At 35.0% G+C, this 23,419-nt stretch overlaps 2 protein-coding genes and 1 non-coding gene across 3 annotated transcripts; 1 reads left to right on the top strand and 2 right to left on the bottom strand.

The window, feature by feature from the left end:
• Positions 1-478: 478 nt before the first annotated feature.
• LOC106771400 (putative uncharacterized protein DDB_G0287113) lies at positions 479-2,438 on the top strand. Its single transcript, XM_014657372.2, has one exon. The coding sequence runs from the start codon at positions 877-879 to the stop codon at positions 2,263-2,265; it is 1,389 nt and encodes a 462-aa protein (XP_014512858.1). The 5' UTR covers positions 479-876; the 3' UTR covers positions 2,266-2,438.
• Positions 2,439-2,641: 203 nt separating this feature from the next.
• TRNAR-UCU lies at positions 2,642-2,714 on the bottom strand. The gene has a single exon. It is a non-coding gene; the product is annotated as a tRNA-Arg (tRNA).
• Positions 2,715-3,437: 723 nt separating this feature from the next.
• LOC106772386 (pyruvate kinase 1, cytosolic) lies at positions 3,438-10,814 on the bottom strand. The gene is made up of 16 exons (XM_014658771.2): positions 10,455-10,814; positions 10,279-10,375; positions 10,041-10,138; positions 9,537-9,692; positions 9,060-9,137; positions 8,645-8,776; positions 7,835-7,915; positions 7,641-7,712; positions 7,434-7,523; positions 6,697-6,841; positions 6,192-6,280; positions 5,415-5,510; positions 5,222-5,289; positions 4,731-4,830; positions 4,193-4,252; positions 3,438-3,898 (listed from the first exon to the last, which is right to left on the bottom strand). Exons 1-16 carry the CDS (start codon positions 10,521-10,523, stop codon positions 3,746-3,748), a joined length of 1,584 nt encoding a protein of 527 aa, XP_014514257.1. The 5' UTR covers positions 10,524-10,814; the 3' UTR covers positions 3,438-3,745.
• Between the last annotated feature and the right edge of the window lie 12,605 nt (positions 10,815-23,419).

Here is a 23,419-nt window from a genome sequence, read left to right as displayed (position 1 = left end):
ATTTAATCCAAAGATTATTCTAACATTGTCATTTTTATGTATTTTATTTTAAGATGTGATAGTTTTTTAGAAATGATTTTTATCCAACTATTAATCTAACTGAATTTGATTGGATTGAGTTGCTAAATAAAAATAAACATATAAATAACTTTAACTTAACCTAAATCAACTAAATTTAATTAGATTGGATAAATGATATTAAAGTAAACCCAAATAATATTACTTTATTATTCTTCTAACTCTATCAAAATCAAGTCCCTCACCCTATTGGCCCTTCTTGCACAACCAAATCCTTCTCTTTCATATGGATGTTCCATTGGTATGAGTTAAGTTTATAAAAACTTAATTATATAAAATAAAATCAAAATTAAAGATAGAGAAAGAGACAGCGCGCGCACATAGTAAGATTTTATGGTTTTAGTTTTATGGTATGATATCATTGTTGGCGGTTTGAAACGGCAGATACAACATAAGTCGGCGTGGCATGGCGTAAGTCCTCAATTTTAGCACAAAACCTGTGGGTTGGTTAAACCCTCGCTCCAACCCAACCACAAAACCATGGGCAGTTTTCTTTTCTCTCTGTTTCATCAACAAAACCAGTTGCTTCAAAACCCAATGTATTAGTACACTCTCTTATATTATCTTTACTCTTCTCTTTCCCCGACAACACAATCTATCATCAACTCCTATGTAATCCCGTACTAAACTGCTGTTTCACTTTCTGTCCTTCCTTCTCTCTCATTTCATCTTCTTCCACCTTTTTTCTTTTCTTTTTTAATTTTTTTCAACTATTCGATTAAGGGTAAGCGCATTTCTTCCAAAGTTTGTAGCTTTTGCTTGTTTTGTTGAGTTTTCAAGAGCTGGGGTTTCTTGTTGATGGAACCCAATGGGCTAGGCGCGGGAATGTTCTCTGGGTTGGTGGGAGTGGAGAACTCTTTGCCTCCGCAGCAACAGCAAAACCCTCACCATTTGCATAATCACTCCCAGATGGTTCCCTATGGCTCACACCACGACACTGATCCACATCATCAGCATCATAATCAATCGATCAAACAAGCGTACCCTCAATATTCTTCGATCAAGACCAAACAACAGCAACAAAGTGCCCTCAGTGACGATGATGATGACACCTCGGACCCCAAGAAGAAGGTGTCGATGTGGCAGAGAATGAAGTGGACTGACACTATGGTGAGGCTTTTGATAATGGCGGTTTATTACATTGGTGATGAGGGTGGCTCGGAAGGGACTGATAAGAAGAAGTCCTCGGGTATGCTGCAGAAGAAAGGGAAGTGGAAGTCGGTGTCGAGGGCTATGATGGAGAAAGGGTTCTATGTTTCTCCTCAACAGTGTGAGGATAAGTTCAATGACTTGAACAAGAGGTATAAGAGGGTGAATGATATTCTCGGGAAGGGAACTGCTTGCAGGGTTGTGGAGAATCAGAGTTTGTTGGAGACGATGGAGTTGTCACCAAAGATGAAAGAGGAGGTTAAGAAGTTGCTCAATTCCAAACATTTGTTCTTCAGGGAAATGTGTGCTTACCATAATAGTTGTGGTCATGTGAATAACAATACTCCACAGCAAGGAGAGACCGGGGGTGAGGTGTCTCAGTCTCAGGCTCAGGCTCAGGCTCAAGTACAGCCTCAGCAGCAACAACAACAACAGCCTCAGCAGCAGCAACAACAGCAACATTGTTTTCATTCATCAGAGGTGGGGAATTTGGGGGGTTTGAGGATGTTGAAAATGGGAAATGGGGAAGAGAATGAAGATGATTCGGATGAGGATGATGAGTCTGAGGATGATTCGGATGAGGAGGAAGATGATTCAGGAGAAGGTGGTTCAAGGGGTCATGTGGGGCATGGACATGAAGATATGGAGGATGATAATGATGGAAGGTCGATGAGGAAGAAGGCAAGGAAAGTGAGGGGAGTTGGTGTGTCAGCAGTTATGATGCAGCAACTGAATGCTGAGGTGAATGGTGTGTTCCAAGATGGGGGTAGGAGTGCTTGGGAGAAGAAGCAATGGATGAGAAACAGGATACTGCAGTTGGAGGAGCAGCAATTGAACTATCAGAGTCAATCATATGAGTTGGAGAAACAAAGGTTGAAATGGGCAAGGTTTAGCAGCAAGAAGGAGAGGGAAATGGAGAGAGCCAAACTTGAAAATGAACGAAGGAGACTTGAGAATGAGAGAATGGTTTTGCTCATTCGACACAAGGAGCTTGAGCTTATGAGTCTTCAACAGCAACAACAACATTCTTCTACTTAGAGATCTGGGGGTGATGATTTTGCTGGGGTTAGTTGTATGATAGAGGAAGCTATGGTATACAAAAGTTGTAGATTAGGCCCAATAGGGGAAACTAGTTGTTCTAGTTTTGTCGTACTTGTGAATTTAGTTCTTATATTAACCAAAATCTAAATATCCTTTTGTGGATTTTTACACATCTTTTCGTAATTTGGTATGAAACATTTTTGTTTTAAACCATGCTTAACATAAACTATCACTTCCTCCTTCAAGCTTGTGACCAGGAATCAATTGTCACTACATTTTTAGAATAAAAACAAAATATATATCGATTGAGTTTCACGTGATGATCTGAAAACGATAAATTTATAAAATGATTTGTCATAAAAATAAAATATTTCACGCCCGGTGGGACTCGAACGCACAATCGCCTGATTAGAAGTCAGGCGCCTTATCCATTAGGCCACAGGCGCCCTACAATGAATGAACAACAATTTTAAATTATAAAATTTTAACTTGCTTGATTCAACACAAATGAATTATAAACATTTGTAAATGATGTGCCACTTTTTGTTCGTTTTGTTTTTACTTTGCAGCAATGAAAAAAATGACTACGCATTGTACAAACTTTTCCATTGTTATTTGACTCAGCTAAATTGTTGCATCTAATGGTTGGAATGTAACTCTTTCTAATTAAAAATGCAATAATTTAACACAATTCAATTCACCTCACTTCCATCATAAGACAATTAACTAATGGTACTTATAACATTTTCCTTAACAATTATTTCACTAAAAATCGCTCTTCAATTGTGATTCAACCGCCCTAGTTTACAGATGATAATTGTGCTACCCGCAACAAATATCACTTATTGAGATTTGCTGCTTTACAACATTATAGACATTGAATTTCTCAAAGTGAGCCTAATAATTTGAGCAGAGCCCATTTGGCATCATACTTCAGTTAATTCTATATATATATATAAAAAAAAAAGCTACCATGAATAATTAGTTTGTATAAATTCTGTTAACAGGGGAACTAAGATCAAATCAACTACGGTTATATTCCTCCAAATAGTTAAACGATACTTTCCAAACCTTAATGAATCATGGCAGTTTAGGCACTTTCATTAGTAAAAGTCAGTTTGATACACTCTGTTCATTAAATACTCTTTGCTCATATGACCATAAAGACAGACAAAAAAAATAAGGTCTGAAATAACAAGCTATTAGCATCTCATTTGTTTGGTAATCCGATTCAATGATCACATTTTCGAGCTGTGTTCTAGTATGAATAATACTAAACCCAAAAATTGGCATCAAGGGCAAATTCCCTTGATTTTATGTTTTACAGCCTGCAATAATTTGCATCCAAAATTCGTTTCATCAAAACCAAGCGAGATAACAACCTCTACTTGTGGCAGAATGACCTGCATCTTTGAAAAACTAGGAAAAGATGTAATACAAATAAATAACACTAAATCTGTTGTTGGTTGAATGCTCCTTAATCTTCAAGCTCAATAATCTTAACCACAGATGCATCACCAAGTTTCTGGCAAACAACTACCCGGTCGTGTGACTTTATTACTCCCAATGTTTTTCCATGATCAAGGGCAACCTTAAGTATAGACTCATTTGTTGCACTTGTTGACTCAGCCTGAAAGCATAGTGTATGTGATTAATTGGGTGCATTTTAAGTAAGATGCAGAACATTATTGGGCATGTTTATACATATCAGTGCAACTATAGCACAAAGAATATCATTAATACAAAAAGTCCCATGTGGTGTGAAGATAATTGTAGAAAATAATAAAACCTTGGATTAGGTACAGTTACCATCATATTGATTCAGCATCTAATGTCTACCCTAAAAGAACAATCTCAACATAACAATGCCTATGAATTCAATAGGAAACCATAAATGAGGAGAAATTCCACAACAAAAACTTACTGGATGTCGAGGATCTGCTAGCATAGGAAAGAGACCCCTCACAATAAGTGATTGTCTTGCCTGTGTCACAAAATCGAACACGTTTGGTAAACAAATTAAGAAAATGTAAACAAATTGCGTTCTGGTGAATAAAATTTTCTAGTAAATGGGAATAGGAGTGCCTATATCCAAGTGTAAAGTAATTGTTTCTAATGACCAATACAATAAATGCTTGTATGTATTTACTTTACACAGAATAAAACAATAATGATATGCTGAGAATACTTAACAATAATTTAAACTATATTATGATAAACGTTATTTGAAAAATATTCAGTTGCCTCAGACATAAACCTTACCAAGAACAAAGTTGGCAGTTGAACTCGGAAATGACAAATAAAAAGAACAGAATAAATTGTTCTTTGGAAATAAAAGAAAAAAAAAACACAGCACAATTTCATTAGCAATTGTTGACACCCCAGTTATTCAAACGTTCACATTCAACCTAATAACAGTCAGATAATTAATAAAAAAAAAAGCAGCAAAATAAAAAATCAACCTCAAAAGCTCCGCTAAAGCTCCACCGTAGCTGATTTGTCTTTAGTCGAGGTATCACGACAGATAGAACTGGCATCGTTGGCCTATATTTAGCAATTAATCTGACAGGTACATATAACAATTTAGATAGACAGTTTTATGGATAAAGGTTAAATGAAAATGAAAGCCAGAAAGAAATGATACAGACATTATTAAAGGATAGTGTTAAGATAAACCAAGAAGAGAAATTAGTTAAGATAGTTAGAATATTCATGAGTTAGAAGGGGGGAGGAGGTAAACTTTGCAGACTGAGCATTACAGTGCTTCCCTAATTCTCGTTCTTTTAATTCTATTCAATAAAATGTTTTCTTTTCTTTCTCTTTTCAATTATAGGTTCCTAACAGATATTTTGTTAACCAAGTCTAATCCAATTCAGAGCAACTGGTTTCTTTTTCCAAAATACTAAATATGAAGACATCAATATCTAGTTACTCAAAGAAATTGAGAAAGTACCTCGCAGCCCTTCCAGATGAAGTAAAACAAATAATAATAGATGCCTTCACTTTAATTGCAGCTCGTACCTAACAAGTAAAGATTAGCATGTAAGAATCTACTTTCAAAAAATGAAATCATATCAACTACCTTATAAAAAAAGTAAATGAACAAGCCACTTTTAAAGAAATGAGACAAAAGCAAATGTAACTACCGCAGAGGATGCAATAGATTCCAGGTGGGACATGGGTTCTCCAACATACTTGACAGTCTTCTTAAAATAAAGGTCTTGATTGAAAACTTTCTCAGCCTACAAGGACATGAAATAGGAGGTAGAATTCAGCCAAAATTGAGACATTTCAAATAGAAGAGCATTTAGTACGGCATTCATATGATTCTCAGGAATTCCCAACAATGGATTTGCAAAATAAATGCCACATTGAGTTGGACAGCAAAAGATAGAAAAGAAAATGGAAATTAGGAACCCAGAATAGAAAACAAATAAAACTAGAAAGATCTACCCTCAAAGGGTCAACACTTCTCAACAGTTTCCCTTTACAACTGAGTTCTCAACAATATAAAACAGAATGACACTCTCCTCTACCTCTCCTATTTAAGCTTTATTCCTGTCCTTCCACCATCTAACTTATTGCTCTATCTAACTATTGATATTTGATACAAACTGTTGATATTTGAGAATCTTTAACAGACAGAATAACATACTTTTCTTGCTTTAATTCAAGAATTGATACAAAAGCATCTTAAAAATTGAATGGACTCAGATCCCCACTTTTCCTAAAGCTTCCCCAAAATACACCTCAGACACTTGTAGGAGTCAATCACTACTAGTTTACAAGAAAGCTATCAACCCAAATTAGGATTCACAAAAGCAACACAAAAGTAACAGAGGTCCAACATATGGGGAAAGTATTTTGGCTTCAAACAAATCTAATGAATTGAACAAAATTAATGAGATATGAAATGAACTTACCTCTGAACAAATTCTGCCAACAGTAGAAATAGTCTCAACAGGGTACAATCCACGTAAAGTCTCGGCACCCAGAAGTATAGCATCACTTCCTGTAAATTTGTAGACAGCTTAATGAACAAATACATGACGTAGTTCTAACTTAGACACAGTGGACAAACACTGATAAAAGAAACAACACATCAAGTAGTTCTAACTTAAACACGGTGGACAAGCACTGATTAAAGAAACAATCATTCATAAAGGGGATGGGGATGCGTCCTTGTCAAATACTTGCAGAAGATGTTATCAATTAAGAAGCAAACCAATATTACCATACAGCTTTAAGAGCTAGATTAGAACTACTGGAGAAAAATGGCATCACTATAATTTGAAAACCAACTAAATATATAAGAAAAGAGAAATATGTCCCGACTGTCTTTTATGAATGATGAATGATGATCATGTATCTAAACAGCTTGCTGCTGCAGGTTACTAACCTAACAAGTGGCATTATATGAAAACTTACCATCTAAAACGGCATTGGCAACATCAGTGGCTTCAGCACGAGTTGGTCTCAAGTTGTCAGTCATGCTATCCACCACACGTGTAAGCACAGCAGGCTTCCCAGCCATATTACACTTGTAAAGGGCAGATTTTTGAAATAAAAACACCTACAAAAGAAAATGGAAAATAATTAATAAAGATATCTATGCAAACGTCAATCTTAGAACTACTCAGCATCCACTTAATGGGGATAGTAGCAAAGATATAAGTGTCTTAACATAGGCAGCAATTCATTAAGTTGATTCAGCTAAAACATAATCCATTTTCCTCACAGCATGCTCATATTAAATTTTAATGTTCCAAGATTGAAATCTAGATTCCAGAATAATTTTGCAAAAACCAAGTATTAGAATCAAGTAGTAAAGACTGAAGAAAATATGAAAGTGAAATTGTATTTCTCACTCTCTCAGGGAGTACATTCACATAAACTATGAGAATAATCTCGTGCAATCTAATACAAGGTGCTCGACAAGCACATATACAACAGAAATAATACCTAGCCTAACTAAACGACAATGAGAGGGGTTCTCTTTCATAGAGACTACAGTAGTATTGTACAACCACCAAAAAAAAAAAACAGATATAGTTGCAGAGACCATATCTCTAACACAGAATTAGTCCAACCAAAACTAATCTTATTTTGACATGATACTGCACGGCAACAAAAAACTACAAAACAAGCTTATAAAGGAAATTTACCTTCTCTGGTGGAAGATCAATACCCAAATTTCCACGGGAAAGGATAATTCCATCAGCTTCTTGTAAAATCTCATCAAAATGAGTCAATCCCTAAGAAACAAGATAGATGCAGATGTTCATATATAAATAAATTCGCATAGCCAATAATAATATAACTTCATGAAAAAAAAAATTCACAGTACATTGCCAAGATATATACAAACTCACCTCAACATTTTCAATCTTTGCAAAAATTTGAGTCTGACTGATATCACCTAACTTTGAAAGGAATTCACGTGCCTGCATTACAGACATAAAAGTTCGTTAACATAAAGCCTAAAAATAAAAGATTAAATTTAAATACCAAAAGTGAATTTGACTGAGATGACAGATCAAAGTAAAGGACTTTGAACTCAAATGACCTGGCGAACATCTTCAGCATGTCGAGTATACGACAATGACAGAAAATCAATTTTGTTTTTAACTCCCCAGGTGCTTATAACCTGAAAACAAAATAAACAGAGTAAACAAAAATAAACCCAAAACTTGTGAAACTTGGGGTATGGCTCCACAATGTCTAGTCTCCATGTCCGACATGTGTCTAAGACCGACACACATACAACACCCATATGACACACATCAAATTTAAAAAACATTTTTGTGGCTCCGACATGGTTCAATACAGCATGAATGCAGGCAAACACAGTGACCTCTTTAAGAAGTTATAACTAAGAAACTTAAGGTTTAGGCTTTCCTGTTTCTTCTTTAAAAAAACAAACAGTTTATTTCATATTTACATTTTGTGTTTCCTATTCTGTATTTAAATTTGTCTTTGGATGAATCTAACTTAGAGGGTGCCTTTTTCAATGATGGTGATCAGTAAGGGGTGAAATGTCTTAAACGAATTAGATCCTCTTTTCACCTTTTGAATTTAAGATGGATGGACTGGATCTGTTTTTGTATTAGGAAATAATGTGTTCAGATTGGTATATTTGACTAACCTTTTTATAGATGATTTTGAATATAATATTGATTATCAATTAAATTATTCATAATAATGTTCAATATATATATAATATTATATTATATTATATTATTGAAGTCACAATGTCTGGTATCTTTGTCCGTGCTTCATAGAGCAAAACTAAGGAAACCCATTTCCTAGCAAAGAAACACTGCATGCACAGTGAAAGGTAAATTATTCAAGCATGCTAATCAAAATCATAACTTACCTCCTTGTCTTTCTCAGTGAGAGTGGGCAAATCAATATGAATTTGAGAGCCATGCAAAGTGAAGAGTGACCCAGCCAACGTAGCCGAATTCTTTATAATGCAAACAACATCTTGGCCTTTGACTTCAAATACCTGAAGAAGCCATCATACACATAGAAGGTTGAATATTCCTTTTTATGCTTAAGGTCACACTTAGATTAAAATCATATCAATTCAGTATATTGCAATTACAAGAAATGACGTTATGGCCTAAAATAAATATGTGATGCACATTTTACAATATATAATACAAACTCATAACACAAATGAAAAGGACCAATGTAAATCATTTGAACAGATACTGGAGAGCATTGAAGTAACAATAACAAGGGACCTATTGGAATAAATTTTGCATCTGGGTTCAATAATATTTTACCTCTAGCCATACAGAAGTCGTTTCACTTCCTGTGAACAAGTATTGACCAATAAAAATGGTGTCTCCCTTCTTCACAGCCTATCAAAAATAAGAATAAAAATGAACATTGTACGCCAACACAAAAACATAGGTCTGAAAGAAGCATTCGTCCAACAAGACTTTTACAAAATAAGGCACGAACACAAAATATAATTCAAGCAGTCACAAAAAGAAAATTCACAAGTAGGAATCAAGAAAAATCAGAGTCAACTATTACTAAGATTTAGGCAAGAAGAGCCAAATTAAACAGATAAAATTTATAGCCAATTCAAGCAAGTCAGCTTAGAAGAAAAAAAGAAACTGAATCAAAGCCTGAACGGCATATGCAGTAAAATTGTAAAATGTTAATTACAATAAACCATTTAAGTTAATTTCGTGGAAACAGTGCACGTGAAAGAAAGTCGCATTATATAACGACAACACACAATATCAACGTACCTTAGCCAGCCCATCAAAATTGATTGGCAGTATTTCAGAAGAAGCTTCTTGTCCGGCATCAGGAGTTAGAACAACCTGACCATTTGCCTCAAGAGAGATAGCTTTTTCACTTTTGTTAACAACTTGCATCTCTGCACCCACTGTGTCCAGCATAACCTGTAAAAATCAAATCACAAACTCTCACAAACATAATTCCAACAGAAATGGAAAGAAAAAAAAAATACAAGAACACAGAAACCAAAGATTCCTGAAGCAGCCCCTAAAAAGTTCAACTGCACCAAGACAAATCAGACAGTAAACATATAACAAAAAGTAGATTTCAGTTTCTATTCTTTTATCCAAAGCAACCAACTCTCGAAAGGGAAAAAAAATGGAAAAACCGAATTGTTGGCATAGCCATCTTTCAGCTACATTTTTCCCATGAAACAAACAGATACCTCCGCTCTGTAGCACCAAGGTAACAAAAGCCACTACAAGAAAGAACAGAGAAGGAAGAAAACTCACAGCACAGAGCTTCTTTGTAGTCTTGATAGCAACCTTCAAATTTTCCAAAGTCTCCTGATGATACTCAGGGTCATGCCACGAGAAGTCAAATCGAGCCACTACACCCAATAACAATAAATATAATACCATCAACAAAAAAACCTACACACAACCCTCCACCAGTACTTCCGCAAAAACTCGATACCTTCACAATCTGAGAAAAGAAAAATAAATAGGGAAAAGGTATGACATAACATACCAGACATCCCAGCTTTGAGACAATTAGAAATAGTTTCAACGGATCTAGATTTAGGACCCAGAGTACCAACAATCTTTGTCATTGCGGGGAAAAAACTCTGCCAAAAAAACAACCTTTTTATAATATTCATAAAATAGATCCATTGATTGAAAAGAAAACGGCGAAGAAAAACTAACAGGTTTGGATGGCTCAAGGAGGGAGACCATCCTAATGGGTTCCTCGAGAAGCAAGTGACTAGAAGGCATGTTTGAAGATCGATCGACGAACACTACTTCAGCCGCAACAAAACCTTGAGAAAACCAAAACGCAAGGAACACAGTTCGAGGATTGAATAGTTGCGTTAGTTTTCCCTGGAAGACCAAACCAAACCAAAAAGGCAAACCTAACCAAAAAGGAAAACACAGGCGCTGTTGTAGAAGTGAATGAATAATTTGGAAGAATATGCTTTTGGCTTTCTTCTCTCTTTAATATATTGTTCTCTCTCTTCCCTGGTTTGTTCGATTTTCAACTCTCGGACTTGTGTTGTGTGTTTGTGCCAATGTTTTTGTTTTATTTTCTTTCGTGTTTTTATATTTCACAGTGCGTGGTGAAAAATAAAATGAGAAAAATAATTACACGTAGCAAGCCAGCTGTCAGAGTAGTACGATGACTACGGTCTTATGTGGCAGTTTTTTTGTTCGTTTTGTGTTGCTTTTAGAAGAGAATGAATGGTGGGTGAGGCACGTGATGCTGAGGTTGCGTTACTGTGAGGGCACGTGACACGGTGGTGGCTAAGGAGTTAGGTGACGCCACTGCAGCGGCGTGGAACGCATGCTGGTGTAGCGTGCGAGGTGAGGTGGTTTTTCAATTAGGTCATTGACATTGACCTAATTGTTCCCGTTATTGATAAATTATGTTTGTTTTCAATGATTATTGCGGATTTTGTGATTCGTTTCAAAAGTTTTAAATTTAATTAATAAATATTTATATAAAATGATGAAATATTTAATTTTATTCATAAAAATATAAGGAAAATCAATTAATAAAGAAAAATATTTAAATATAAAAGACATTGTACTTCAAAAACCTTAAAGCATATATGACGACCTAAAACGCACAAAAGTAAAAGTAAGACAAGTTCAAGTTTTCATGAGAGAGAAATCAATTACATATTTAAATATAATATAATATGTCACATCGATTTTGTACTTTCTTTGGTGTTAGTAATGTATTATGCACTTATTTATGAAGCAATGATATTCCTTTGACTTCGTTCCCGTTGATCTTTATGCTAAATAGTACTTTTTTTAGTGAAGTTATAATACTTTATTCAACTTTCATTTTCTGCACGAAAGAAATATTATTTAAATTAAATGTTTAAATTGTTGATCAATTTTAAATGGTTGTAAAAAATAAAGCATTATTATTATTACCACATTCAATAGTTTTTTATATAGAGTTGATTTTTAGGCCAGTTTAAATATTTTTTTTTTATTCTCTGATACGTTTTTGAAGATAAGAATTCCACGTTTCAAAGCGAACCGTGTCGGGACAATCAATACCGTTTTAAGAGTCGTACAACGGAATAAAAATTAGATAGTGAAAAGCGTGTTCGATCATAAATCAAGTTATGATGGTCTATTTTAGAAAATTAATTTTTTTAAAGAAAATTTATCAAACAATTGATATAAGTAAAATGTAAAGATTGTAGGGCATAGAAAAATTCAAACACAGAATTTTTATACTGGTTTGATTCAAAAGAATCTACATCTAGTTGTTAATCACTATAAAAAGTGATTAACGTTTTCACTAAAAACAGTTTTACAGATTACAATAGAGTGAAAGAAAATGTAATAAAACCTTCCTTCGACGAACGAACCGGAATGGTGCTTCCTTCGACCAACAAACCAGAAGCAAGGAATCTACACTTTCCTTCGACCAGTGAACCGGAACAGTGCAGATAAGATCTTAATTCGACCAACGAACCGGAAGATAACAGCTTTGCCAACTCGAAGAGAACCGCTCCGACTTTGACCCACAAAGCGTGAGCTTCTCCTAATCACGAGACCAGGCAATGCAATTGAACTAGCTTTTTGGAACTTCCTTTGACAAACTGTATTCTCAAAATGCTCAGAGTTACCCTCTAAGGGTTTAGAACACCTATATATAGCCTACAGGACTGAATTTGAAAATACACATTACAACTGTCAATGATAATCCATTATTGTGTTATAATCGATTATTTAAGGCCATTACAAAGGTTTTCAAAAAGTGATAATCAATTACTCTGAGGAATAATCGATTATTCTAGGGATTTGGGTAGTTCTCAACAAGACTTGTGATAATCGATTATTTGGAGTAATAAACGATTACTCCAGAGCGAAATGGTTTTTCAAGAATGCTCAGGATAATCGATTATAGCTTCACATAATCGATTATATACGTAACATTTCTAGAGATACACAATTTCTAAGTTTTACATGCTTAGAGACATTCCTAATACATTTGTAAACTACTAAGTTGCTTTTAAAACAATTGTAGCAGTCTTCTCCAAGTCTATCTTCTTGTAGAATCATCAAAATCATTTAGCTTTAAATTTACCAATGCTCCTCATTGGTATCAATCTTCCTCTTTTTGATGATGATAAAAAATAATTGTTTAAAAGCAACTTTGGGATTTATCTGCATAAGATACAAACTAATAGACAACATAAAAATAGGTTAGTAGTAACTGCACTACTTCTCCCCCTTTTTTATCATAAGCAAAAAGATCAAAGAAAATGCTCCCCCTTAATATGATCTCCTCCTCAACAAAGCAATGCATGCACTAGAACAAGAAGGCATTTTATTCATGAAGAGAAAAGTTACATTTTTCATCATAAAGAGGAACATAAAAGTTTAGAAACATGACATAGAGTCAAATCAAACAATCAACAAAGCTCATTAACATAGAATCCTAAATCTAAAATTCAGGACTTTGTGGTCTTTCTGAAGGTTGAAGATTTAGGCGATTTTCAATGTTCCTTAGGCAAACATCAATCTCATGAAATTGGTCAACCACATAATATTCATGAACTTGCTGCCACTCATAAATTTGTTCAAAATGAGCTTTTTGGGCAAGACTCATATCCTTCAGTTGTTTAGACAAGTTTGCAAAGTGCTTTTCCGTGGTGAGTGTGGAGGATGAAGACATTTGAGAAGGACCAGCATCAAAAGGAGCAACAGCTCCCACTGGTTCTGCCATGTGAGCATCCATGTCTCCATCTTCGTCATCATCTTGATGATCATCGTCCTTATGAATGATCTTGAGCTACAAATCCCATTTGGCGAAATATGGTCTCACCAATCTCGGTTCCAATGGCTTGAATTGCTTGAGTTTGTTCGCCTTCCACACTTACGCCTTTGTACTCTAAAATGCAAGAGATGAGAAAAGCATAAGGAAAATGATAAGAATTTGATTTCTTGGCCTTCAACATAGTGTCAACAATAAGTGTTGGCCAATCAATGTGTATGTGATTCAAAATCCCATACAAGAGTAGAAGATCTTGCTCAGAGCATTGAGCATGGTTAGTGGCCCGAGGACATAGAATCCACACAATTAGATAGTGAATCATCCTTTCTTCAACATTGAATCCACCAACTAGCAATTGCTGACGGTTGGTCTGTTGTTCAGGATGCGCAAAAAGGATTGAAAAACAAGGAGACGATTGAAATCCGGGACTCCAAGATGGACTTTGACAACATCATCCCATATGGTTAGCTGTGCGAAATTTGTCCAGACGTCATCATCCAAAATAATTGGGACTCCTTTCTCCTTTGTTGTGATGATTCTGTCACGATAGCGTAGATTAAAGTAGAAGACACAGATGAGATCGGGGTAGATGCACCCCTTTTTCTCCACGAGATGAGTAAGTTCTTGAGCACCAAACAAATCTGGAAATTGAAATCCATAAAATCGATAAAAATCAAGGCGCATGAACTTTACCGCCATGATTCGTTGTTCTTGCCAGAAATGGACATAATCCGCATGTTTTTCTTGATCTGAAATCCACCCATCAATGGTTGTTGGATGAGGTCTAGAAGAACAAGAAGCACCAGTGGTCCTGCTACAAGATCTCCTTGAATCAACCATGAAAGAAATGAACAGATGTGAAACTTAGGGACGAATGGAAATGGAGAAATCCGGTACAGATTTAAGATGAGCAGTGTTTTGGGTGCAAAAGGAGTGACCATAAATCAATTATAGGGGGCTATTTATAAGAAAAATCAAGAAACTAGCCGTTTATAACCGTTAGAGAATGCTACAACGACTCTAGTTTTGAAACTGTGCGTGTGATAATCGATTATCTGTTCAAAAGTCACTTCCTAAAAGTTGTATGATAATCTATTACTGATGAAGATAATCGATTATTTGTTCATAATTTTCCAGTTTTGGGGTTGAGTATTAATAATAAATTCTGTCAAGGGATAATCGATTATCTACGATTAGAGGCTTTCTCAAAAGCCAAAAATAATCAATTATGTTAGCCTGATAATCGATTAAAAGTGTTAAGCTTACGAAAAGTGTGAAAATTTCAAAAATCTTAAAGTCTAAGATATATCTAACACTCTTAACTCTCTTCTAAGCTCATATAATCTATCTTTAGGCAGTGCTTTTGTAAATATATCTGCTAATTGGTGTAAAGTATCAATGTATTCTATTTGACAATCTCCCTTCTAAATATGATCTCTCAATAAATGATGTCTAATCTCAATATGTTTAGTTCTTGAATGCATGATGGGGTTGTTAGTGAGGTTGATAGGTGTTGTCACATTTTAGAGGAATGTGATAAAGGAAGATATCAAAATCCTCCAATTGTTGTTTCATCCAAAGAATTTGGGCACAACAATTGCCAACAACAATGTATTCAGCTTCAGTGGTAAACAAAGCTACACACGTTTGTTTCTTTGAGTGCCATGACACTAAAGAACAACCCAAAAAATGATAAGTTCCACTAGTACTTTTCTTATCAATTTTACAGCCACCATAATCTGCATCAGAATATCCTATTAAACTAGGTGTAGCATTAGAAGGATACCAAAGTCCAAATGAGGTTGTTCCCTTAAGGTATTTCAGAATCCTTTTTACTGTAGTTAAATGTGATTCTTTAGGATTAGCTTGGTACCTAGCATACACACATACACTTTGCATAATGTCTAGTCTACTAGCAGTTAGATACAGTAAAAATCCTATCATTCTTCTAAACATGGTTTCATTTACTCCTTTACCAGTTTCATCCTTATCTAAGTAATAAGAAGTTGTCATATGGGTGTTGGCTTCCTTACAAGTGTCCATACCAAACTTCTTAAGTACTTCTCTACAATATTTAGTTTGGGAGACAAAAGTCCCCCCATCCATTTGCTTTATTTACAGTCCTAAAAAGAAATTCAGCTTACCCATCATAGACATCTCAAACTCACCTTGCATTATATGTGCAAATCCCTCACACAATGAATCATCTGTAGACCCAAAAATAATATCATCTACATACACTTGAACAATCAAGATGTTTTTCCTACTTTCTTAATAAACAAGGTTGAATCAACCTTTCCTCTATAAAAATTATTCTCAATCAAAAAGGTACTAAGTCTTTCATACCAATACCTAGGTGCCTATTTAAGATCATATAAGGCCTTTTTCAGTTTATAAACATGATCAAGATATTTAAAATCCTCAAATCCAGGAGGTTGAATAACATATACCTCTTCTTTTATAAAACCATTCAAAAATGCACTTTTCACATCCATATGATACAGTTTAAACTTCATCAAGGATGCATAAGCAAGTAACAATCTAATTGATTCTAACCAGGCTACCAAGGCGTAAGTTTCATCATAGTCTATACCTTCCTCTTGATAGTATCCCTTTGCAACTAGCCTTGCTTTGTTCTTTGTAATGTTTCCATCTTCGTCAAGCTTGTTTCTAAACACCCACTTTGTTCCTATGACTTGGTAATCATCATGTTTAGGAATGAGTTCCCAAACATATTTCCTTTCAAATTGACTCAGCTCTTCTTGCATTACAATGCACCATTTATCATCTTGGAGAGCTTCCTTTATGTTCTGGGGTTCTATCTGAGACACAAAATCCACAGTTAAGTAAAAATTATTTAGATTGTGTCTAGTAGTTACCCCTTTTGATATGTCTCCAATGATGTTGTCAAGAGAAAGTCCTCTTAGTTGTTGATAGCTTTTGGAATCAACCACTTGATGATCCTCTTGATTTTCCGGAGGATAGTTTTCATTTAGGTACATCTCTTCAAGAGCTTCCCTCAAATAATCCTCATCCCCTGCCATCGGCTTATTTGACTCAAGAGAGTTCACCTCAAGGTCCACAATTTCATCAAAGACAACATGCATTGATTCTTCAATTATCAAAGTTCTTCTATTAAACACCCTATATGTTTTGCTAGTTAAAGAATAACCTAAGAAGATTGCTTTATCATATTTAGCATCAAATTTACCTAGATTATCTTTACCATTATTCAAAACAAAGCATTTACATCCAAAGATTTTCAAATGAAACACATTTGGTTTTCTACCGTTAAACAGTTCATAGGGGGTTAGCTTAAGAATAGGCCTAATAAGCATCTGTTCAACGCATAACAAGCAGTACTAATTGCATCAACCCAAAAGTATTTTGGCACATTTGATTCATTCAAAAGAGTCCTAGCTAATTCTTTTAACGATCTATTTTTCCTTTCAACAACACCATTTTGTTGTGGAATTCTAGGTGCAGAAAAATTATGTGCAATTCCATGTTCTTCACAAAATTTTTCAAATGACTCATTTTCAAATTCACCACCATGATCACTTCTCAAACTTTTGATTTTCAATTCTTTTTCAATTTGAACACGTTTTGCAAACGATTTAAATGCTTTAAAAACTTTACTTTTCAAAGTTAAAAAGAATGTCCAAGTAAACCTTGTGTAATCATCAATAATTACAAGAGCATAGTAGTTTCCTCCAAAAAAATTAATTCTAAATGGACTAAACAAGTCCATATGCAAAAGTTCCAAAGGTTTTGATGTTGAAATCATACTTTTAGATGAAAATGAAAACTTGGTTTGTTTTCCCTTTTTACATGTACAACATATTTTGTCTTTCTCAAATTTCAAGTTAGGTAAACCAATCACAAGATCTTTTGAAATCAATTTGTTCAAATGTTGCATATGAATGTGTGCGGCTCTTTTATGCCATAGCCAAGGATTTTCCTCTTTAGCAACTAAACATGTTATACTATGGCTAGATGCACTTTCAATGTCAATCAAGTAAATGTTATTATGTCTAACACCTTGCAAAGCAATATAAGTAGAATTCTTAAAGTATACAATGCATTTATCACTTTCAAAGGTTACCTTGAGACCTTTGTCGCTAAGGAGGTTATGTTTGAGACCTTCAACGTATAAGACGTCTTTTATTGTCAATGTGTTTCCTCCTCCAGTATCTCCGGTTCCAATGATTATACCTTTATTGTTATCCCCATATGTTACAAATCCTTGCTTTTTATTCTCAAAAGAGATTAACCTCTTCTTGTCTCCGATCATGTGTCTTGAACAACCACTGTCAAGATACCACAATGACTTCTTTGACTTAGTAGGTTCCTACAAAACAAGTTTAACAAGAATTTAGGTCCCCAATCTAATTATGGGTCCTTGGGGTTAGTTCATGCTAGCATACATCATTTCAAAACTTTAACCCATGCATATTTACCATTTGGAACACCAAAATGTTTAATGTTGTATTTGTTTGATGTATAACCATGTTTCATGCAGTAAAAGTGATAACAGTTGAAAATATCGTTATCTGTGATGTGATTTTGATACTAAAAGCACCCTTTTTCACTTAGAGACTTGCTTGGACTCATGCTTTTTCATTGAGTTGTGTGAATAAGAGAGTTGAGGTTGATTTCAATGATTTTATGACTATTTCCCCTTGTTTTGACAGAGATTGAAGCAATACTGGAAGCAGAGATGAAGAGCCAAGAATATGGAGCTCAGAAGGGCTTGAAAAAGCATTAGAATGAGGGACAACACGAAGCTCAGGCGCCTTGTATGGAAGATTAAGAATTGAAAATCGACGTCTACCGCCCGAGCGCCCCTCCTGGCTGCCTTGGCGGCGGGGTCTTGAAGCCTGGGCACCCAACTAAAGGCCCAAGCCTTACATGGGCATTGATTTTCGTGGATCAGGCCCAATTTTTGCTCTGTTTTGACTCTATTAGACTGGGCCCTGTTTTTGCTCGTTTCTGTCTCTATTTAAAGGACCCCAGGGCTCTAGGTTTTGTATCTCTGGCAAAAAGCAGCACAACAACACATTTTTTTCCTAATTCTTAGGATCTCTCTCTCATTCTCTTCCATTGTTCATATAGTTTCCCCATGTCTATGGGGAACTAAATTCTATTTGTTGTTGGGGGATGATGTAACCTTGTAAACTCTCTTGTATTTGAATTGATTCTTAATTACATATGCTTTTTCATTAATTGTTAGAGTAATAAATTTGTTTCAATGCTTGCTGTGTTTAACTCATTCACTAGCATGATTTATGAATTACATGAGTGTCGGGAGGTTCCTTACAATTCAGGTTCTTGTTGAATGACTCCCAAGAGTAATATTGCTCAGGGATGAAGGTATGAGTCTTGGTCGTCTTTAAGCTCTTGATCTTCACATCTTATTACTAGGAATGCTAGGAATTGCATGAACTGGTAATTTGGGACAAACTTATGTTGAGATTGTTGACAACACAATACCTATATCACTCTAGTTTTTTATGATGACTACACATTGCTTAATAACACACATATGTTGTTGTTGTGTTACATGTTCTTATGCTGAATGTTTGATAAATCTGTTGAACATGTTTTTGTTATATATTGCTATGTGAATGCATATATATTGAGCTTATACTTGATATATCACTTCTGGATGCATTACATATGTTTTAAAGCATGAAAACCACAAGCACGTTTGTGAACTTATAATTGTGTGACAAAGTTGAAGTAAAGTCGACTCCATTATTAATTGAATCGACTATGCTAAAGTCTTTGTACAGATTTTGAGAAACAATGCCTTGTGAGATTTTGTGAAGGAAAGAATTTCAATTTGCTTTGACATGTCGAAGTCGACTATGTGCGCCACATATTCGACTGTATTAGTTGTTTGCTTTGAAATTTTGTTATGCTCATAAACAGTAACGACTATATTTTCAAAAGTTAGTTGAGCATTGAATAGTAGGTCAACTGTATTAAATGAGATTTTATTTTCGTTAACTGAATGCTACTAGTCTGACTTATCTGTTATAACTGTCACAACCTAGTTGACTAAATTAGTAGCTTATTCGACTATGAGAATGTCTGTTTAACAGAATTCTATAAATAGTCAGAACACGAATTTGTTCTGAGACTTTTGATGATCTAACATTTTTACATTCTATTTCAGATTAATTCTCAGAGATTATAGAGCTCTAAGAATTCTCCAAGAAGACGGTGATGATCTTTCTTGAAAGAGATTCAAAGGGAGACTGGCTACGCACACATTGCTTGATCACATATCTGCACATTGGGGTGTTCCTTGGTTGGTCAAGATTACTGTTAGCATCCATTGGTGATTGTTGTTGTGAGCTGTTGTGATTACAAGGGATAGACTCGTGGAGTCTGATTCACTTTGAGGATTGTTCAAAGTGGTTGGTAGATTGCAGGAGAGGGGACATCTTGCTGCAAGTCTTGCTGTGTTGTATTGGCTATATTTTGGTTAGAGGGTTAGAGAGGAGATTTATATTTTTGACGTGGAGGTCTTCTATAAATTCCTTGATGTAAAAACCTTGACCATTATAGTGCAATTGCTTCCTAGTATTGGAAGGACACTGGATGTAGGCATTGAGGCCGAACCAGTATAAAAACTAGTGTTTGAATTTCTCTATCCCTGATCTTTTACTTATAGTTGACTTTATCATTTGCGCAATCAACTACGTTTTTCCACTGCACACAATTTTCATTACTTACGTTTCAAGAAAGACTTGTAAAGTTTTCAACTTTGTTTTAAAGATTGCAAAAAGACTCTGATTTTGAAAACTCACCAATTCACCCCCTCTCTCTTGGTGTAAAACGAAGCCTACCTGTTTTCCAACAGCTTATTTGCCGAGGGATCGAGTTTAGGTAATTTAGTGAGTGATGTTAACATTAATGCATAAAGAAGAATTCTTACATACATGAGAGGGAACTTGGTGAAATCTAACCCCAATAACATATTCATCTCATATTAACCAACATTTGTTCATCTTTGTGCTCCTTTGCTATTGATCAATTGCATTCATATTTAATTTTCTATTTTTGCATTCAAAATCAATGATCTTTTTATATTTAAGTCTTAATTAATCTTGTTATCACACGACTGTCTAGCACCGAGAGTCTTCTAGGATACGATACTTGGTCTTACCATTTTATATTACTTGTGCGACTCGGTACACTTGTCGATCCGTCCCAACAAAAAGCAACAAACTTCATGCACTTTATTTTTCACAAAAGTTTCTTTTTCTACCCAAACTCTACGAGTTCTCTTTACTTTAGACTTCTTGTGTTGATGCATGTTCCTATTTCTAGCATTGCTTCTTTTAAAGTCTGTTTTAGCATGTGGATTAGGCATGGTTGCCTTTGCAAGTAAGTTCTCAAGAATGTCAATATCAAACATATGACTTTTACAAGATAGACATTCAATAGGTTGAACAATTGCATTAGACTCAGACAATTTAGTTTCTAAATTACTAACTTTTTTTCTTAAAACAACTTCTTCATCTAGCACCTTTTCATACTTCAATTTCAATTCATTATGCTCTTTCTCTAACTTTTTATATGCAACATCAAGTTTTTCAGATTCATTCATCAATTCAAAGAAAGCTTTTTGTAAATCTAACTCGCTAGATTTAAAGCTAGAATCACTTACTTGACTTCCAACGTCTTCTGAGTCAACCATTAAACACAGATTAGCTTCTTCATCTGAATCGCTTGAGCTTGAAGAACTATAAACATTTTCTTCCCAAGCTATGTAAGCTTTCTTCTTCATTGGAAACTTTCTTTCCTTCTTTTCTTCACTTTTCTTGTTCTTTGGACAGTCAGTCTTTACATGTCCCTTTCTCCACATCCATAGAATTTCACGCTTGATGGAGAACCTTGATTTTATTTTCTTTCTCCACGGTACTTATCCTTACTTTTTGCTTTCATGAATTTAGAAAATTTCTTTATCATGAGGCTCATGTTTTCCTCCTCATCATCATCATCAGAATCATTATCTTTAATTCTTTTAGAAATTTTCCCTTTTGAGATTTCAGACTTGAAGACAAATGTCTTTCTATTGCCTTGATCCTCTTCTGCAGTTAATCTTCTCAACTCAAGCTCGTGCTCACGAAGCTTCCCAAAGAGAATCGCCATTGACATCTGAGTAAGGTTTTGAGACTCCGAGATGGCAGTCACCTTTGGTTGCCAAGACTTGTCCAATGATTTCAATATTTTTACATTTAATTCATCAGTATCAAAGGTCTTACCCAACCCTGTCAAGTGGTTCACGATGTGAGTGAAATGCTTCTGGACATCAGAAATTGTTTCTCCAGGTTGCATTCTGAACATCTCATACTCTTGGATAAGCGTGTTCTTCCTTGCACGTTTCACATCCTTTGTACCCTCATGTGTGACTCTGAAGACCTCCCACATTTCCTGTGCTGTCTTACAAACTGAAATTCTATAAAATTCATCAAGTACCACAACAAATGAAATAATGTTACGAGCCTTAATATCAAATTGGGCTCTTATATTTTCTTCAGCAGTCCAATTAAAGTAAGGTTTTTCTACTTATATACCGTCAACTGTACTTTTAGCAATATAAGGACCATTTTGTACGGCTTCCTAGATGCCTCTGTCAATAGACCCCATAAAGGTTTCCATTCTGACTTTCCAGAACGCACAGTTATCACCAGTAAAAAGTGGTGGTCTGTTGATGGAAGCACCTTCGACATACACTTGAGTTTGATGACCAGCCATTTTCACAAAAGTTTGAAAGAATATCAAAGCAAGCTCTAATACCAATTGTTAGGACAATCGTTACCGTTTTAAGAGTCGTGCAGCGGAATAAAAGTTAGATAACGGAAAATGTGTTCGGTCACAAATCAAGTTACGATGCTCTATTTTAGAAAAGTAATTTTCTTAGAGAAAATTTATCAAACATTTGATATGCATCTTGGAAATAGGATGACTTAGTTTCAACACCCAGAGGGGGGGGGTGAATTGGCGAGGTTTAAAAATCAGAGTCTTTTCAAAATCAATTTCACAAAGTATAAACCTTTACAAAGTTTCTTAAATCGTAAGGAATGAAAAGTTTAAGTGTAGCGGAAATGTAAAGTTGACTACGTAAATAGTTAAGTCGACTTAATGTAAAAGTGTAGGGATAGAGAAAGGAAATACAGAGTTTTTATACTGATTCGGCCTCAATGCCTACATCCAATGTCCTTCCACAACCAGGAAGCAAATGCATTATAGTGGTCAAGGTTTTTACAACAAGGCTTTTATAGAGACATCTACGTCAAAAATATAAAACACCTCTTTAACCCTCTAAGCAAAATATAGGCAACAACACAAAGATCTGCAGCAAGATATCCCCTCTTCTGCAATCTTCAACCCACTTTGAACAATCCTCAAAGTGTCAGAACTCCACGACGCCACCTCCTATAATCCCAACAGGACAAAAACAATCCTCAAAGTGTCGACTTAAAACATGCACTTTTGCCACATAGTATAAGTTCATCAAAGTGCATGTGGTTTTCTTTTCAAAAACATATGTAATGCAATCACAAGTGATTTATCCAGTATCAAATCATTGAATAAAAATGATAATCAACACAAACATGTTCATTTAGATATCAACACAATAAAGAATAGAACATGTAACACATAACAATACATGTGTTATTAATAATGTGTTGTCATCATAAAAAACCAGAGCATGTGAGATGATTAAGGTTTAGCTAAACCAGTGCTTCCCTTATCAACAATCTTAACAATGCGAAAAATGTAAAGAGTGTAGGGAGTAGAAAAATTCACACACAAAATTTTTATATTGGTTTGATTCAAAATAATCTACGTC

The sequence above is a fragment of the Vigna radiata genome, chromosome 8 (genome assembly GCF_000741045.1).
Source record: "Vigna radiata var. radiata cultivar VC1973A chromosome 8, Vradiata_ver6, whole genome shotgun sequence".
Taxonomy (NCBI): domain Eukaryota; kingdom Viridiplantae; phylum Streptophyta; class Magnoliopsida; order Fabales; family Fabaceae; genus Vigna; species Vigna radiata.
The sequence above is the reverse complement of the archived record's forward strand: the minus strand, read 5'-3'. Positions and strand labels throughout refer to the sequence as shown.

Coding starts and splice junctions, on each gene's coding strand:
- LOC106771400 (XM_014657372.2), top strand. CDS start 877: ATGGAACCCAATGGGCTAGGCGCGGGAATGTTCTCTGGGTTGGTGGGA.
- LOC106772386 (XM_014658771.2), bottom strand. CDS start 10,523: ATGCCTTCTAGTCACTTGCTTCTCGAGGAACCCATTAGGATGGTCTCC. Junction 9,693..10,040: donor CTACAAAGAAGCTCTGTGCT/GTGAGTTTTCTT, acceptor TGATTTTTACAG/GTTATGCTGGACACAGTGGG. Junction 5,511..6,191: donor TTGGCAGAATTTGTTCAGAG/GTAAGTTCATTT, acceptor ATGTCCTTGTAG/GCTGAGAAAGTTTTCAATCA.